This window comes from Oncorhynchus masou, chromosome 10 (assembly GCF_036934945.1).
Source record: "Oncorhynchus masou masou isolate Uvic2021 chromosome 10, UVic_Omas_1.1, whole genome shotgun sequence".
In the NCBI taxonomy this organism is placed as follows: Eukaryota; Metazoa; Chordata; class Actinopteri; order Salmoniformes; family Salmonidae; genus Oncorhynchus; species Oncorhynchus masou.
The window spans coordinates 26,829,247-26,849,176 of NC_088221.1; the positions used below are offsets into that span (position 1 = coordinate 26,829,247).

General features: G+C 43.4%; 1 protein-coding gene across 3 annotated transcripts in view; it reads right to left on the reverse strand.

Annotated features, from left to right (window-relative positions):
- The window catches only part of LOC135547435 (protein dopey-2-like), a 51,424-nt gene that overhangs the window by 21,094 nt on the left and 10,400 nt on the right, over positions 1-19,930 (reverse strand). Inside the window, exons 2-15 of one of the 3 annotated variants that reach the window (XM_064976457.1) lie at positions 18,177-18,351; positions 16,941-17,122; positions 16,586-16,756; positions 16,257-16,446; positions 15,205-15,303; positions 14,872-14,995; positions 13,384-13,493; positions 13,059-13,170; positions 5,903-6,023; positions 2,688-2,807; positions 2,451-2,562; positions 2,122-2,349; positions 1,226-1,569; positions 109-524 (exon numbers count right to left, since the gene is read on the reverse strand). In XM_064976457.1, the coding sequence (XP_064832529.1) occupies positions 109-524; positions 1,226-1,569; positions 2,122-2,349; positions 2,451-2,562; positions 2,688-2,807; positions 5,903-6,023; positions 13,059-13,170; positions 13,384-13,493; positions 14,872-14,995; positions 15,205-15,303; positions 16,257-16,446; positions 16,586-16,756; positions 16,941-17,122; positions 18,177-18,314 (2,467 nt within the window). In that variant the 5' untranslated portion in view covers positions 18,315-18,351. Of the gene's footprint in view, positions 1-108; positions 525-1,225; positions 1,570-2,121; positions 2,350-2,450; positions 2,563-2,687; positions 2,808-5,902; positions 6,024-12,316; positions 12,435-13,058; positions 13,171-13,383; positions 13,494-14,871; positions 14,996-15,204; positions 15,304-16,256; positions 16,447-16,585; positions 16,757-16,940; positions 17,123-18,176; positions 18,352-19,930 lie in introns of those variants that run through there. The other 2 variants (XM_064976458.1, XM_064976459.1) reach the window with 2 other exon arrangements.

Below are 19,930 nucleotides of genomic sequence, written 5' to 3' on the forward strand. Positions count from 1 at the left end.
GTACATCAGGGTGCATCATAAAGTAGTCAAATCAACCCTATTAGTAAAGCCGTATTCAGTTATGGCTAAACAACTATTATTGGCTAGAAGTTCATACAGTGACCTCACCTGTATGGTTGAACATGTCATTATAGAGCCCATGGCTCTCTCCCTCACTCAGGTACAGGGGGAAGGTGGTAGACTCCAACAGAAGGTGGCACGCTGCCGTGAACGCCTGTCGACACTCCTCCGAAATCTCCGCTCTGCTCCGGGGCATGTACCCTGCCCCCCAGTCCACCCCTCCTCCCGCACACCTTCGCCCCTTCTTCCTCTCTGTAGGGGGGTCTGGGACAGGGGGGTCTGAGGTGGCACGTGGTTTGTGTTTGTTGGGGGTGAAGAGCTCGGCAAGCTTGTCTTTGATCTGGGTGGTGGTGATCTGAGGGCCCTCCCGGAACGAGGACTTCCGACCAGGGGAGAGGGCAGCGGGGTCGGGTTGTACAGCCTCCTCCTGCCCCCTGACATTCTCCACCTGAACTAGCAGGTACCTGGGAGGGGAGAGAAGGTGGGAGGGCAGAGAGAGAAAGAGAGTTGGAGAGAGAGCAAGGTAGACAGAGATATAGAGAGGGAGTGTTCTGGACCTGTTAGTTGTTTAGCACCCCCTAGTGGCAGTTTACGTTCAGCAGTCTAGAATTTACCTGTTGGTTTCATGTAACAGGAAGCAGTTTCAGAAGTGAAGCAATGTGTAAGATGTGCAAGTGTGAGTAGTTATAGTCATTCAACATCCTTTATAAGCTTTGTATGACACAGACATTGTAAGTACATTTGTTTATTAACACAAGGTAAATGTTTATCACATAGTTTTCATGTTTCTGTAAAATATTGATAATTGAGTTAGCTGTTAGTTACTTTGCAGTAGCTTCAATGCTATTTCTCCCTAGGGATACCTAGCTGAGTAATATTAAGCAAAAAATAGGCATTCTCGTAACTTTATTTTATATATTTGGCTCTAGATTGAGTACTCTTATTCCTTATTTCATACATTTAATGCAGTTATTGTGGAAGACATTCTGTGCTCTATACTACTGTAACTGAAAACATACACTTTTGTGTTTGTTGCAGTTAGTGTTTAGCTAACTGGATAAGGGCTACTGTACATTTAACGAATCCAGTATAGCGAGAGAAAAAGAAAATATAAAGTTTGTTAGAGTTGATTATTATGTTTCCCTGATGTGATACTGTTCTCTACCTGCTGATGATGAAGGCCAGGATATCCTGCAGATACTGGGTTATAGTCTCCACACTGCCCCCCTTCCTCCACACACCCTCGCCCTCTTTCACAATCCCTGCCTCCTCAGGGCCCAGGCCCGCCCCTGGTAGGAGGTGCAGCTCTGACGGCGAGGCGCTGATGCCCAATCCGCTGTCTTCAGACCGAAGGGGCAGGAAGGGGCTTTCTCCCTCTCCTGGACCAATCTCGTGCTCCATAACCCCATTCAGTTTAGGTTCTTCCTCTGGTTCTGTGTTGTCATGGTTACCGTTGACCTTACCAGCATCTTCATCATTATCCTCCTCATCACTTTCCTTGTCATTGTACTGTAGGGTAGAAAATGTATGATCCAACCAGATTATCACCATTGAGGGAGAGCGTAGTATGACATAAAAAGACTGTTAAAGAACCATCTCCTTGTTCTTAAACTTCTCAAATATCCATTAATTTTCAAGGAGAAATCCCATCACGGTCCAGTCAGTGACTGAACAAAGATAGAGATCAGTGGGAGCTGTGTCTATGTGACAGATAGACAGGTCAATGTTACAGCTGGACTCCAGACCTTGGCAAAAAAAACTATTACATCTGCATGGACAGTGAAGCATGTGATTGGCCGGCCTGTGTACAGTCAGGATCGAAGATCAAGACAAGAGTAGTACAGCACCCTACCAGAAATGTTATCCCTCGGTCAGACAGATCACCTCCCAGACAGTATCCTGACCTAAGGGCACAGCATCCTGGCCTAAAGGCATGTCTTTTCTGAAGTACCTCTGTCATGCTGCATCCTTAACTCCCATTTTTCTTCTACTCTCAATACATGTCATAGCTTTTCTGAACCACTGCGTGCACACACACACACACACACACACACGTCTGACCTGAACATATTCAAAGCTCTCCTCCTGTGCTTCCACTTCCTGTGTCTGTGACTCCTCCATGTCCATATAAGCCACAGGCATCTGGATCTTACTGAGCACCTTGAAGCAGGCGTCCAGGCCTTGCGTGAGCTCCAATAAGTCCAGGGTATTCATGTGGGTGCAGAGCGTGTGAAGCATGCGACACAACATCTGGGGCAGGAACTGAGACTGGATGTCAGCATGGAGCTCCTATTGGACCAGACACAGAGAAACGGACCAATCAAAGAGAGAGACACAGAGAAACAGACCAATGAGAGAGAGAGAGAGAGAGAGAGAGAGAGAGAGTGTACCAGAGGGATAACATCCATTAGAAATATGATGAGGGTGGAGATCTCTGTGACAGAGGGAGCAGGAGAGGCACTCTGATACTGCAGAGTGGGTAGCGGCAGGTCAGCTAGGTCACTATGGAGACAAAGACAGGAAGAGAGAGAGAGCAGTTAAACAATGTTTGAAAAATATGCTTTATAACATTAAAGCTATTAAGACTATTCCAGAGGAGGTACAGTAAGGGTTAGTAGAGGTGTTACCTGAGGCAAGTGCAGAAGTGGCAGGTCATGTAATCCCACAGGAAATCACTGTTCATGGAGCTCACCAGCATGTTCACTGTCTTTATGATCTCTGACGCATTCTTGTTTTCTTTTATTTTACTGCACAGACAACACAATACATCCTCGAAGTCACTGTCATGTCACTCTCTTTTTAGAAAAATCTTAGGATATAAGCACAACCATTCCCAATAAATAACATTCATTTATATATCAGTTTATTCTCCACTTACAGTGCCTTCAGAAAGTATTCACAACCCTTTACTTTTTCCAACAGTTGTTGCAGTACAGCCTGAATTTAAAATGGATTAAATTGAGATTGTGTCACTGGCCTACACAATACCCCATAATGTCAAAGTGGAATGTTGTTTTTTGAATTTTTTACAAATTATACTGTTCAAAAATGTTAACGGAACAATGTCTAATAGTTTACTGAGTTACAGTTCATATAAAGAAGTCAGTCAATTGAAATAAATTCATTAGGCCCTAATCTATGGATTTCAGTTGTCTGGGCAGGGGTGCATTAATGGGTGGGCCTTGGAGGTCATAGGCCCACCCACTGGGGAGCCAGGCCCGGCCAATCAGAATGAGTTTTTCTACACAAAATGGCTTTATTACAGACAGTCATACTCCTCGTCCATCAGTTGAAGAAGCCGGATGTGGAGGATCTGGACTGGCCTGGTTCCACGTGATCTGTGGTTGTGAGGTCGTTTGGAAGTTCTGCCATATTCTCTTAAACGACATTGGAGCTAGTTTATGGTAGAGAAATTAACATCCAATTCTCTGGCAACAGCTTTGGTGGACATTCCTGCAGTCAGCATGCCAATTGCACACTCCCTCAAAACTTGAGACATCTGTGGCATTGTGCTGTGTGACAAAACTGCACATTTTAAAGTGTCCATTTATTGTCCCCAGTACAAGGTGCACCTGTGTAATGATCATGCTGTTTAATCGGCTTCTGGATATTCCACACCTGTCAGGTGGATGGATTATCTTGGCAAAGGAGAAATGCTTACTAACAGGGATGTAAACAAATTTGTGCACAAAATTTGAGCAAAATAAGCTTTTTGTGCATACTATATGGAAAAGTTCTGCTATTTGTTATTTCAGCTCATGAAACATGGGAACAACACTTTACATGTTGCGTTTATATTTCTGTTCAGTGTAATTCAAATAAAAGTTTATTTGTCACGTGCGCCGAATACAGCAGGTGAAATGCTTAAGCCCTAACCAACAGTGCAATTTGTAAGTAAAAAATAGGTATTAGGTAAACAATAGATAAGTAAAATGACAGTGAAAATAACAGTAGCGAGGCTATATACAGGTGGTACCGGTACAGAGTCAACGTGCGGGGGCACTGGTTCGTTGGGCTAATTAAATATGAAAAGCTGAAATGTCTTGAGACAATAAGTTTTCAAACCCTTTATGACAAGCCTAAATGAGTTCGCTTTGGATGGTGTATCAATACACCCAGTCACTACAAAGATGCAGACGTCCTTACTAATTCAGTTGCCGGAGAGAGGAAAACACTGAGGATGGAAAACATTGTAGTTACTCCACAATACTAACCTAATAGACAGTGTTTCACCATGAGGATGGATCAACACATTGGGGACAATTCTAAAACAGTGTAATGTCTGATGGATCAACAACATTGAGAAAACTGTGATAGGAGAACACTGAGGATGGATCAACAACATTGTAGTTACTCCACAATACTAACCTAATAGACAGTGTAATGTCTGTGATAGGAGAACACTGAGGATGGATCAACAACATTGTAGTTACTCCACAATACTAACCTAATAGACAGTGTAATGTCTGTGATAGGAGAACACTGAGGATGGATCAACAACATTGTAGTTACTCCACAATACTAACCTAATAGACAGTGTAATGTCTGTGATAGGAGAACACTGAGGATGGATCAACAACATTGTAGTTACTCCACAATACTAACCTAATAGACAGTGTAATGTCTGTGATAGGAGAACACTGAGGATGGATCAACAACATTGTAGTTACTCCACAATACTAACCTAATAGACAGTGTAATGTCTGTGATAGGAGAACACTGAGGATGGATCAACAACATTGTAGTTACTCCACAATACTAACCTAATAGACAGTGTGTGATAGGAGAACACACAATGTCTGTGATAGGAGAACACTGAGGATGGATCAACAACATTGTAGTTACTCCACAATACTAACCTAATAGACAGTGTAAAAAGAAGGAAGCCTGTAAAGAATAAAAAAATATTCCAAAACATGTATCCTGTTTGCAACAAGGCACTAAATACTGCAAAGAATGTGGCAAAGCAATTCATTTTTTGACCTGAATACAAAGTGTTGTATTGGATTTGCCCCAAACATATTATTGAATACCACTTTCCATATTTCCAAGCATAGTGGTGGCAGCATCATGTTATAGGTATGCTTGTAATCGTTAATTAATCAAATGTATTTGTAAAGCCCTTTTTACATCAGTAGATGTCACAAAGTGCTTATACAGAAACCCATCCTAAAACCCCAAACAGGAAGCAATACAGAAGGGGAGTTTTTCAGGGTAAAAAATAAATGGAATGGAGCCTAGCACAGGCAAAATCCGAGAGGAAAACCTAGTTCAGTCTGCTTTCCACCAGACATTGGGATATGAATTCACCTTTCAGCAAGACAATAACCTAAAACACAAATATACACTGGGTCAAATATACACTGGAGTTGCTTACCAAGAAAGGGAATGTTCCTGAGTGGCCGAGTTACAGTTCTGACATAAATTTGCTTGAAAATCTATGGTAAGACCGGAAAATGGTTGTCCAGCCATTATCAAGAACAAATCTGACAGTGCTTAAAGAGTTCTGAAAAGAATAATGGGCAAACGTTGCACATTTCAGGTGTGGAAAGCTCTTAGAGACTTACCCATAAAAACTCAGATGTAATTGCTGCCAAAGGTATTGACTCAGGGGGTTGAATACTTCTCTAATCAAGACATATTAGGGTTTTATTTTTCATAAATGTTTTACCAATGTTATAATTTCTCTTCCACTTTGACAGAGTATTGTGTAGATCATTTACAAAAAAAATGACAATTAAATCCATTTGAATCTCACTTTGTAACAACAAAATGTGGAAAAAGTCAAGGTGTGTGAATACTTTCTGATGGCACAGTATCTCTTCCGCACCGGTCTCCTCACCTGGTTAGTTGTTTGCCCGTCAGGCCAGTGCTGGTGATAGACTCCTCTCCCAACATCTCTCTGCAGTATCTGTAGAACGCTCTCACTGCCTCCAATAAAACACTGTCCACCACCAGAAGACCTGTTAGAGACCACCATCATCACTACACACTGCCCACCAACAGAGGACCTGTTAGAGACCAACATCATCATCATCAGAGGACTGTTAGAGACCATCCTCATACACACTGTCCACCACCCAGAGGACCAGAGGTCCACCACCAGAGGACCTGTTAGAGACCACCATCATCACTACACTGCCCACCACCAGAGGACCTGTTAGAGACCACCATCATCACTACACACTGTCCACCAACAGAGGACCTGTTAGAGACCACCATCATCACAACATACTGTCCACCACCAGAGGACCTGTTAGAGACCACCATCATCACTACACTGCCCACCACCAGAGGACCTGTTAGTGACCACCATCATCACTACACACTGCCCGCCACCAGAGGACCTGTTAGAGACCACCATCATCACTATACACTGCCCACCACCAAGAGGTCCTTAGAGAGAATACCATCATCATCATCACTACACACTACCAGAGGTCCTTAGAGAGAGTACCATCATCATCACTACACACTACCAGAGGGCCTGAGAGGGACCACCATCATAATCATCCTCTTCATCACCACTACACTATCTACGAGCAGAGGGATTGAGACAGATGAAGAGAGATAGAAGGGAAGGGGTGGGGGGAGAGAGATAAGGCCTGAGGGAAGGGAGGCGTGTGTGTGTGCTTCCCATCCGAAACGGTTTGTGCATACAGTGCATTCGGAAAGTATTCAGACCCCTTCCCTTTTTCCACATATTCTTACGTTACAACCTTATTCTAAAACAGATTCAATATTTGTTTTTCCCTCAATCTACACACAAAACCCCATATTGACAAAGCAAAAACAAGTTTAGACAATTTTGCAAATGTATTAAAAACAGATACCTTATTTACATAAGTATTCAGACCTTTTGCTATGAGACTCAAAATTGAGCTCAGGTAGATTCTGTTTCCATTGATCATCCTTGAGATGTTTCTACAACTTGATTAGAGTCCATCTGTGGTAAATTCAATTGATTGGGCATGATTTGGAAAGGCACACACCTGTCTATATAAAGTCCCACAGTTGACAGTGCATGTCAGAGCAAAAACCAAGGCATGAGGTCGACGGAATTGTCGGTAGAGGTCTGAGAAAGGATTGTGTCGAGGCACTGATCTGGGGAAGGGTAACAAAACAATTATGCAGGATTGAAGGTCCCCAAGAACACTGTGGCCTCCATCATTCTTAAATGGAAGAAGTTTAGACCCACAAAGACTCTTTAAAGAGCTGGCCGCCGGGCCAAACTGAGCAATCGGGGCCCTACTCGGCCTTGGTCAGGGAGGTGACCAAGAAACCGATGGTCACTTTGACAGACTTCCACAGTTCCTCTTTGGAGATGGGAGAACTTTCCAGAAGGACAACCATTTCTGCAGCACTGCACCAATCATGCCTTTATGGTAGAGTGGCCAGATGAAAGCCACTCCTCAGTAAAAGGCACATGACAGCTCTCTTGGAGTTTGCCAAAACGCACCTAAAGACTCTCATACCATGAGAAACAAGATTGAACTTCTTGCCTGAATGCCAAGCGTCACGTCTGGAGGAAACCTGGCACCATCTCTACGGTGATGTGTTGTGGTAGCATCATGTTGTGGGCAAAGTTTTTCAGTGGCAGGTACTGGGAGACTAGTCAGGATTGAGGGGAAGATGAATGGAGCAAAGTACAGAGATCCTTGATGAAAACCTGCTCAAGACCTCAGACTGGTGGCGAAGGTTCACCTTCCAACAGAACAACACCCCTAAACACACAGCCAAGACAGAGTCCGGACTTGAACCCGATCGAACATCTCTGGAGAGACCTAAGAGTAGCTGTGCAGCGACGCTCCCCATCCAACCTGACAGAGCTTGAGGATCTGCAGAGAAGAATGAGAGAAACTCCCCAAATACAGGTGTGCCAAGCTTATAGCATCATACCCAAGAAGACTCGCTGGTGTAATGCCAAAGGTTCTTCAACAAAGTACTGAGTAAAGGGTCTGAATACTTATGTAAATGCAATATTTATATTTTTTTATACATTTGCAAAAATGTATAAAAACCTTTTTTTGCTTTGTCATTATGGGGTACTGTGTGAGGATTGATGAGGGGGGAAAAAACTATTTCATCCATTTTTGAATAAGGCTTTAACGTCAAGGGATCTGAATACATTCGGAATGCACTGTATATTATGATGACATTTTGTGACGTTTTTTGTTCGTTTCGGTCTTCGGAAAGTGTTTTTGACTGTGTGCACACTATTTTTTTTTTAGGCAAGCCGAAGTATACTTGCCTTCGTCGGTGGTTGGTCAACAGTAGGAATTCTTCAATGTTGTCATTCAATGAGACAAATCATTTTCATGGAAATTTTTCACTTGCACTGCAACAAACATTATTTTTAGTAAATACTATTGCAACTTTTTTCTCGTTTTTCAAGCGGTCTTTTAAGGGAGTATGCGAGCACACTCGTTCGACTAGGCACCAGCCGAACCGAAGCATTTGGAAGGCTTAAGGGAGGTGAGGTGTGTGTGTTTGGGCCTGTGGGAGGTGAGTGTGTTTGGGCCTAAGGGTGTGCTTCATTCTATAGCTAGAGGACTGCTGATATCTCCAGGAGTGATGAGTATAATATTTTTCTTTATCTGTTGTTGTCTAGTACCGTCTTTTTGCTAGCTAGGGCCATTTACTTTAAGTGCTGCCTGCCTTCCCAGTAGCTTACTTGGTGTGTGTGAACTGCTGACTGCTCATAACTTGAAGATGATTATTGACACATAAACCAGGATTAAGGGGCAAGGCAATTTGTGACTTGTTGTTTTCATAATTAGTGGCTGTATTGGAGGGAGTGGTTTCTCCTCTCCTAGGCAGTCAGAGATTAGTACCGGGATGTGTGCTCTTCACCTTTGCAAGCAATTAGTATTAGTACTTCAGACTCCCCTGATTTCTAAGCGGCGGTCTAGTCGCAAAACGAAGATGGTCACCGAAACAAAAACGGTTCTGCTGAGTTGTTTGAGGAAGGAAAGAGAGGAAGGATCCATCCACACCACGATCTCACTTAAGTATCTTACCTAGTTATTTTCAGATCTCATTTTGCTCTTTTGTAGCTTTGACAACTACAATATGTGTGTGTTTTCTATACCTGTTCGCTCCTCTTCCTGGAGGCTTTACAGATGCTCCCCACCCCTTGGCTACAACCCCTTGGCTACAATCTAATTTGGTGTACCCTGCACGCACAACCCTGGTCTCTGGCAGTGTTTGGATCTACCAGAGCCTATGCTGCCCTTCAGTCCTTTTACTTTTTGGCCCTGACGGGGACATGGATCCCCCCAGAGAACACTGCTACTCCAGCTCCTCTCTCTACATAGTTCAAGAGCATCTGGTCGTCACACAGGACTACTAATTTCTCCTAAGTGGAGACTTTCTATCATTTCAATTCCGGTCACTGTCACTTGTCCACTCAAGCTTTACAATGATGTCACCTATTGCCCACCAGGTGTCCTTAAATAGTTCCCCAATGAGCTTGACACTTTGATTAAGCTAATTTCGTGACGATGGCTCACCGCTCTTCGTACTTGGCTACTTCAACCTAATTTCTTTCCAACTCTCTCTTTCCCCTCCTTGCCTCTTTTGACCTCACACTTTCCCAGTCCCCTCCCACTCACAAGGCAGACAATATGCTTGACCTTATCTTTACTAGAGGCTGTTTGCATACTAATCTCACTGCAATCCCCCTCCAGGTCTCTGATCCCTATTTAGTTTCCTTTTCTGTCTCCCTTTCCTCCAACCATAGCCACCCAGCCCCTACCCAGATGATCATGCGCCATCGCAATCTTTGCACTCTCTCATCTTTCCCTTCTGCTAAATCCTTCTCCCTCCTGTCTCCTGATTCTACCTCTTCAACCCAACTCTCCTCCCTTTCCGCATCCTATTACTTGCCGATAAATCGGTCGACCTTTAGTGCATGGCCGATAAATTAGGGTCGATTTCAAGTTTTCATAACAATCGGTAATCTGCCTTTTTGGACACCGATTATGGCCGATAACATTGCAATCCACGAGGAGACTGCATGGAAGGCTGACCACCTGTTACGCGAGTGCAGCATCAAAAGGACCTGTGGCTGCAATGAGCCAAGGTAAGTTGCTTGCTAGCACTAACTTATCTTACAAAAAACAAACATAATCACTAGTTAACTACACATAGTTGATGATATTACTAGGTTAACTAGCTTGTTCTGCGTGCATATAATCAATGTGCCTGTTATTTTATCATCGAATCACAGCCTACTTCAATTTTGCCGAACGGGTGGTGATTTAACAAAAGCACATTCGCGAAAAAAAGCACGATCGTTGGCACAAATGTACCTAACCATAAACATCAATACACTGAAGTATATATTTTTTAAACCTGCATATTTAGTTAAACGAAATGCATGTTAGCAGGCAGTATTAACTAGAGAAATTGTCACTTCTCTTGCGTTCAGTGCAAGCCGAGTCAGGGTATATGCAGCAGTTTGGGGCACCTGGCTCGTTGCGAACTGTGTGAAGACCGTTTTTTTCCTAACAAAGACGAATTAATTTGCCAGAATTTGACATAATTATGACATAACATTGAAGGTTGTGCAATGTAACAGCAATATTTAGACTTAGGGTTGCCACACGTTCGACAAAATACGGAACGGTTCCGTATTTCACTGAAAAAATAAATGTTTTGTTTTCTAAATGATAGTTTCTAGATTTTACCATATTAATGACCAAAGGCTCGTATTTCTGTGTGTTTATTATATTATAATTAAGTATATGATTTGATATTTGATAGAGCAGTCTGACTGAGCGGTGGTAAGCAGCAGCAGGCTAGTAAGAATTCATTCAAACAGCACTTTACTGCGTTTGCCAGCAGCTCTTAGCAATGCTTGAAGCACAGCGCTGTTTATGACTTCAAGCCTATCAACTCCCAAGATTAGGCTGGCAATACTAAAGTGCCTATTAGAACATCCAATGGTCAAAGGTATATGAAATACAAATGGTATAGAGAGAAGTAGTCAACATGTCATAATTCCTATAATAACGACAACCTAAAACTTCTTAACTGGGAATATTGAAGACTCGTGTTAAAACGAACCATGTTAAAAGAACGCGTTCATATGTTCTCATGTTCTGAGCAAGGAACTTAAGGTAGCTTTTTTACATGGCACATATTGCACTTTTACTTTCTCCTCCAACACTGTTTTTGCATTATTTAAACCAAATTGAACACATTTCATTATTTATTTGAGACTAAATAGATTTTATTTATGTATTTTATTAAGTTAAAATAAAAGTGTTAATTGTTCATTCAGTAGTGTTGTAATTGTCATTATTACACACATACATATTATAAAATCGGCCGATTAATCAGTATGGGCTTTTTTTGGCCCTCCAATAATCGGTATCAGTCAACCTCTAACTTGCACTGTACCCTTTCCTCCCGGTTGGCTTGGGAGGAAAGGGGACTAAACTTCCGGACGACCTATCAGCCTTTCACTCCCTCCTCTCTACCTTTGCTTCCTCTGTAACCACTGTGAACTCCAATTTCAATCCCTCTAAATGTCAAGCTTCTGTGCCTCTAATCCTAGGAAACTCTTTTCAACCTTCTCCTCCCTCCCTAATCCTCCACCCCCTTCCCCTACGTGGAGGACTTTGTCAACCACTTTAAAAAGAAGGTTGACGACATCCGCTCCACATTCACTCAGCATATTGAGTCCACTGGTCCCACTCACACATAATTACCCTACGCCTTGACATCTTTATCTCCTCTCTTTCCAGGGTGAAATCCTGAGACTAGTGAGGTCCGGCCACCAGACAACTTGCCCACTCAGTCCCATCCCCATATCTCTTGCGACCTTCTCCCATTCCTCATCAACTTATCCCTGACCACTGGCTGCGTCCCACCGGACTTCAAAATGGCCTGAGTCGCTCCCCTCCTCAAAGCAACACTCGTGACTCCTCTGATGTCAAAAACTGCAGACCGGTATTCTTTATTTTAATTTTCAAAACATTGAGTGTGCGGTCTCTGACCAACTCTCTTGCCATCTCTTTCAGAATGATCTTCTTGACCTTAACCAGTCAGGCTTCAAGATGGGTAACTCAACCGAGACTGCTCCTCTGTGTAACAGAGGCTCTCTGCACTGCCAAAGCTGACTCTCTCTCTCCTCTCTAATCCTCCTAGATCTATCCACTGCATTTGACACCATTAACCATTAGACCTCCTCTCCACCCTCTCAGGGTTAGGCGTCTCAGGCTCTGCACACTCTTGGATTGCATCCTACCTGGCAGGCTGCTTCTACCAGGTGACGTGAAGAGGATCTGTGTCTGCACCAGGTGGCGACACACATCTCTGCGTGCCTCGCAGATACACTCCCCCGTTGATAACTCCATGGTGTCCCCCTACCAGAGTGCAAAGAACCTTGGCGTGACCATGGACAACATCAAAGCAGTGACTCGCATCCTGCAGGTTCAGGCTGTACAACATCCATAGTGTATGAGCCTATCACACATAGGAAGCGCCGCAAGTCCTTATCCAGGCTCTTGTTATCTCCCGTGTTGGACTACTGTAACTCGCTGTTGGCTGGGCTCCTCACTTGTGCCATCAAACCCCTGCAAACTATCCAGAGCGCTGCTGCCCACCTGGTGTTCAACCTCACAAAGTTCTCCCATGTCACCCCGCTCTTCCGCACAATCCACTGGCTTCCAGTTGAAGATCGCATCCACTACAAGACCATCGTACTTGCCTACGAAGCAGCAAGATGCACTGCCACTCAATACCTTTAGGCTATGCTCAAACCCTACACCCCAACCCGAGCACTCTGTTCTGCCACCTCTGGTCTCTTGGCCCTCCAAATTATGACTGTGATATGTGGTTGTCTCACCTAACTATCTGAAGATGAATGCACTAAACGTAAGTCGCTCTTGATAAGAGGGTCTGCTAAATTACTAAAAAGTAAAATGTAAGGAAGAAGGTGTGTGTGTGTGTGTGTTTAGGCCTGAAGGAGGGGAGGTGTGTGTGACTACCTATCTCTGGCTTATCCATTAGGCTGATGATGATGCGGAAGGGTCGGAGATAACCAATCACGCTCTCCGGGTCTGTCTCCACATCTTTCTGATTCAGGATGTTGATCAAAGCCTAAGTACAGAGAGACCGTGTACACACATACATACACAAGGTTACACCACCGGTTATTGACAGAAATATGACCTTGGATTCAACGTTTTCGTATTTGAATGAGTGACTTGCATTTAAAGGGCAGGTGTTTTTCGAGAAGTCCTTTGTGAGGTTTAATCCTCTGTAACAGTATGATTTATATAACCGCTCAACAGTAGTGTTAGTGTGTCTGACCTGCACTAGGAGTTCTCTGGAGTGGGTGTTGAAGTAGAAGGCTGTGTGTTCCTCCATGGAGATGGAGAGGTCAGGGTCTGCAGCAATCATACCCCCCTTAATGTCTGTGCCTGGCGAACAGCAACACACACACAGACAAATAGTAATTTACAGAGCCTTCAGAAAGTATTCACACCCCTTGACTTTTTCAACATTTTGTTGTTACAGCCTAAATAGAAAATTGCTTTAAAACATTAAAATAATTACGGACCAACACCCCATAAAGTGGAATTATGCTTTTCAAAATGTTTACTTATTAACTACTAATAACACTGGATGGTGTATCAATACACCCAGTCACTACAAAGATACAGGTGTCCTTCCTAATTCAGTTACCAGAGAGGAAGGAAACCGCTCAGGGATTTCACCATGATGCCAAGGGTGAGGATGGATCAACAACATTGTAGTTACTCCACAATACTAAAATAATTCCAAAACATGTATCCTGTTTGTAACAAGGCACTAAAGCAATACTGCAAAAAATGTGGCAAAGCAATAAAAACAAATTGTCCTTAATACAAAGTATTATGTTTGGGGCAAATCCAATACAACACATTACTGAGTACAATTCTCCATATTTTTAAGCAAAGTGGTGGCTGTATCATGTTATGGGTATGCTTGCAACCGTCATGGAACGGGGGAGTTTTTCAGGATAAAACAAATACATTCAATGGAGCTAAGCACAGGCAAAATCCTAGCAGAAAACCTGGTTCAGTCTGCTTTCCACCAGAGACTGGGAGATGAATCCACCTTTCAGAAGGATAATAACCTAAAACACAAGGCCAAATCTACACTAGTTGCTTACCAAGAAGACAGTGAATGTTCTGGAGTGGCCAAATTACAGTTGACTTAAATCTACTTAAATCTATGGCAAGATCTGAAAATGTTTATCTAGCAATGATCAACAACCAATTTGACAGAGCTTGAAGAATTTTGAATAGAATAATGGGCAAACGTTGCCCAATCCAGGTGTGGAAAGCGCTTAAGAGACTTGCTCAGAAAGACAGCTGTAATCGCTGCTAAAGGTGCTTCTACAAAGTATTCACTCAGGGGTATGAATATTTAAGTAAATGAGATCTCTCTGTATTTCATTTTCAATACATTTCTAAAAACATGTTTTGTGTGTAGAAAAAATACATTTTTAATTCAGATTGTAACAACAAAATATTGAATAAGTCAAGGGGTATGAATACTTTTTGAAGACACTGTATAATAAGTCATACATTTTTGTCTCTGAAAGGCAAGGGGTAAAGAATTGAAGCTATATGGATAAATGTATTACCTAGACTTTAACGACATTAGCTACTAAAGCAACTCAAGCTATTATTAGCTACAGAGTGAACTATATACAGGCCTATTGCTAGAATAGGACTCAAAGCCATAACTTCATTGCATGTGGGTGTGTGTGTGTGTGTGTGTTTGTGGTGCATGTCTATCCACAGTAGCTACCTAGCAGCCAGGCGTAGAGGCGTCTGTTGAGGGACATGTCTCTGCGGAGCAGCGTGTGGGAAGCAGCAGACACCACTGTGATCGTGTCCTCCCTGGTCATAGGAATACTGCCTTCTGTTGGATCCTGAGAGAACAACAGGTATAGAGGGGGCACAGGGAGGAGGAAGAAGGAGTTAATGAAGAGGGAGAAGGAAACAGTAGTGGATGAAGATAAGAGAGGCAGAGAATGAAGAGTTGGAGGAGGAGTGAGGGGAAGTGGAGGAGCAGGACAGGGTGGATAAGCTGAAAAAGGTGAGGTGGTGAAGGAGGTGAGGAGGAGAAAAAGTTACTCACCAGGCAGGTGGCCAAGGAGAAGAAGTATAGCAGGATCTCCAACATGTTCCTCTGCACCAGAACATTAGAGTCCTGCAGAGACAGACACAATGCCTTCATCTGGAAGAGAGAGGAAAGGAAAGGGAGATACCTAGTCAGTTGTACAACTGAATGCCTTCAACTGAAATGGGTTGGGTTAAATGCAGAAGACACATCTGAATCTGAGAGATGCGGTGAGCTGCCATCCACGTCTTTGGCGCCCGGGGAACAGTGGGTTAACTGTCTTGCTCAGGGGCAGAACGACAGATTTTTACCTTGTCAGCTCGGGGATTCGATCCAGCAACCTTTCTGTAGCACACGCTCCAGCAGGTATATCTCTCTAGTCACCTCCAAAACCAATTCTTTCTTTGGCCGCCTCTCCTTCCAGTTCTCTGCTACCAATGACTGGAACGAACTACGAAAATCTCTGAAACTGGAAACACTTATCTCCCTCACTAGCTTTAAGCACCAACTGTCAGAGCAGCTCACAGATTACTGCACCTGTACATTGCCCACCTATATTTTAGCCCAAACAACTACCTCTTTCCCTACTGTATTTAATTAATTTATTTATTTTGCTCCTTTGCACCCCATTATTTTTATTTCTACTTTGCACATTCTTCCATTGCAAATCTACCATTCCAGTGTTTTACTTGCTATATTGTATTTACTTTGCCACCATGGCCTTTTTTTGCCTTTACCTCCCTTATCTCACCTCATTTGCTCACATCGTATATAGACTTGTTTATACTGTATTATTGACTGTATGTTTGTTTTACTCCATGTGTAACTCTATGTCGTTGTATGTGTCGAACTGCTTTGCTTTATCCTGGCCATGTCGCAATTGTAAATGAGAACTTGTTCTCAACTTGCCTACCTGGTTAAATAAAGGTGAAATAAAAAAAAATAAAAAATAAACTGGCCCAACACTCTAACCACGAGAGGGAGAGACAGGTTCTACAACATATCCAACATGGCAGACACATCCCGACACTCATACTCATATTCACATGTGGAAACACACATCAACTCACCACCAAGCGGTTGTTATAGCCCAGCATGCATCTCTGCTGGCGCGGTGGGGTGAAGCGATCGAAGTGTGTGACAATGAAGAGAGAGGCGGGTAGCCGGACCAGAGGGCTGACCAACACACTGCCCCACAGAGCCCCATAGAACACTTGCTGGCCCACTAACAGAGACAGCCTCAATAGCAACGCATCCGTCCTGGACAGAGAAGGGAGAGAGGGAGAGAGATCAAAGTTGAAGATAGTGGGAAAAGGAAGAGGATATGTTATATTATGCAAATATTTATGGGAGAGCTATTTTTAGCTCTGGTTAGATACACAGGTACGTGTGTGTGTACCTGTCATAGACATCAGCCCCCTCCTCCAGGCCAGGCAGTAGTCCAGTGATGAAGGCCTGTAGGCTGGGCAGTAAGGCCCTCTGTAGAGGGAGGTAGTAGCGCTCATACAGCGTCAACAGGGCTGGCTTCACCGCCATCGCAGCATGGCCCAGCAACGGGAACAGTCCTGAGCTAAAACACACATGACAGAGATCAATACAACACACTAACTCATACAGTACAGGTGAACAACACACAAATCCCCCAAAAACACACTAACATTGTTCAATAGGCCTTCAAACAAATCAGGACAATAGACAGGCATGCACATGCACACACACAAAATGGGTTAGACTGGTTCGCACAAGTCCCACACCTGTAGATGAAGAGGTCCTTGGCCAGCCATTTGGTGCCGATGATCTTGAAGATGATCTCATAGGTCTCTAAGGCCTTGAGGTGCACTCCACTGGGCAGGGCCGGGTGCAGACACTGGGCCAGACGCTTCCCAATGATCAGCCTCTGGGGCAGCAGAGAGTAGCGCAGGTTACTTTGCAGGGCCTAGGGGGACGGACAGTGAGAGAAATGCCAGTGGTGCGTGTTAGTGGTATGTGTTTTAATGAATATCAAAGAAATACGTAATTCTTTGGTAATTATTGTATAGTTACCATGCTACTTTGCAATTTGCTTTGTTTACTTGACAGATTAATGCTAAAGTGGCCTGAAAGAAACCTCATTCATTCACACACATCACCTAGACACACACAGATCAAGACACAGCCATTCTACCATAACACTCCTTAGCAAACATCCTTCTTCCTAAATGTGTCACAAGCAGGGACCTACTAGTGTCCAAAGTCCCGTTTGGGTGGAGCAGGGGACAGAGAGTCAGGCCATGTATTCTGGGCTACTGAAGTAGAACAATTTACGAGAAACTTGAAAAGGAGTGCCTGCAAAACGCAATCTATACACACTATATTTTAGGTCAATAAGAGTTTGAATAATGTGTTTGGTAAATACATTATTCAGTGAAAGGGACAGTCTATCATCATCTCCATTGAATGATTGGGGGATAAGTGAATCAACACTGATGTAGGATAATTGATAGATTTGGAATTTTTTCCATCTCCCAGTCCACTGATCCTGGAGCCAGATAGAACCAGATGCAACCATGGCAATGCCAGCAAGGCCAGATAAGTGACTGTGGGTAGTGACTGGGCTCAGAGCCAGAGAGTCACTCACACACAGACACACGCCCATGAACTCTTACACACATATAATATGCATGCTGTTGAGTTTAAAATTGCTGAAAGTAGCAAAAACTATTTCCTGCTTTGTTTACAGAATGTTTAAACTGACACTTCCACATGCAAATGCTCTCAATGCAAACCAACATACACAAAATAACTAATAAAACACTAATGGCAATACACTGATCAAGAGACCAATGGCCTGTCTAACTCGTCAATACAAAAAAATAAGCAGTGCTCTTCTACTCTGACAGGACACGAACAGTAATTTCATTTGTCACACCATGGGTGCAACTCAATAGTATAGAGTGTCTGGATGTCTGACCTCCAGACTCAATATATTGTACCAGCCTTCCCATCCATACCTTGTTGAGTTTGCCCAGAGAGGAGATGAGGTCAGCCCACTCGCTGGATGACTCAAAGTTCCGCAGGGCTTTCTCGATGACCGCCGCGTAGCTACGGTAACGGTAGTCATTCTGCAGCTCCTGCTCCTCGGGATCCATGATTCCTCACTCACACCCCAGCATACTCAGCCTGTGTCTGGGGAAAGGGGGAGGAAGGGGAGCAGAGGAGGATAGGGAGAGAGGGGGAGACAGAACAGATAATTGTTGTCAGACATGAATCCCTACACCAAAATCATGTCCAATAGGCTACATGTACTTGAAATGTTTCTATACGGTGTAACCAAATGAACAACCCTGAACCCAGATCTCTGTTTGTAGCATGTTGCAGAGGGGTTTCTCTTGCAAACGTGGTTTGATATGCTCACAGTCACACGTGCACACACACACACACATGCAGGAACCACAATGTGCTCAATCATGATTGGGTCTACTCTGTGCTGGTCTGCCTGGCCTGTCTTGAATTCTGAGAAAGATGGGAGAGGGGGGAGTGTGTACAATAGACAACTGGTATTTAGGACACAAGGTGAATAATTCCTGTTTACCCCATTTACACGTGCTCCCAGAGGAATAAACATCAGGGCCCATATTCACAAAGTGTCTCAAGATAGAAGTGCTGATCTACAGTGCCTTGCGAAAGTATTCGGCCCCCTTGAACTTTGCGACCTTTTGCCACATTTCAGGCTTCAAACATAAAGATATAAAACTGTATTTTTTTGTGAAGAATCAAAAACAAGGGGGACACAATCATGAAGTGGAACGACATTTATTGGATATTTCAAACTTTTTTAACAAATCAAAAACTGAAAAATTGGGCGTGTAAAATTATTCAGAGGTCTCAGAGGTCCGTTAAAAGCGCAGAGAGCATCATGAAGAACAAGGAACACACCAGGCAGGTCCGAGATACTGTTGTGAAGAAGTTTAAAGCCGGATTTGGATACAAAAAGATTTCCCAAGCTTTAAACATCCCAAGGAGCAATGTGCAAGCGATAATATTGAAATGGAAGGAGTATCAGACCACTGCAAATCTACCAAGAACTGGCCGTCCCTCTAAACTTTCAGCTCATACAAGGAGAAGACTGATCAGAGATGCAGCCAAGAGGCCCATGATCACTCTGGATGAACTGCAGAGATCTACAGCTGAGGTGGGAGACTCTGTCCATAGGACAACAATCAGTCGTATATTGCACAAATCTGGCCTTTATAGAAGAGTGGCAAGAAGAAAGCCATTTCTTAAAGATATCCATAAAAAGTGTAATTTAAAGTTTGCCACAAGCCACCTGGGAGACACACCAAACATGTGGAAGAAGGTGCTCTGGTCAGATGAAACCAAAATTGAACTTTTTGGCAACAATGCAAAATGTTATGTTTGGAGTAAAAGCAACACAGCTCATCACCCTGAACACACCATCCCCACTGTCAAACATGGTGGTGGCAGCATCATGGTATGGGCCTGCTTTTCTTCAACAGGGACAGGGAAGATGGTTAAAATTGATGGGAAGATGGATGGAGCCAAATACAGGACCATTCTGGAAGAAAACCTGATGGAGTCTGCAAAAGACCTGAGACTGGGACGGAGATTTGTCTTCCAACAAGACAATGATCCAAAACATAAAGCAAAATCTACAATGGAATGGCTCAAAAATAAACATATCCAGGTGTTAGAATGACCAAGTCAAAGTCCAGACCTGAATCCAATCGAGAATCTGTGGAAATAA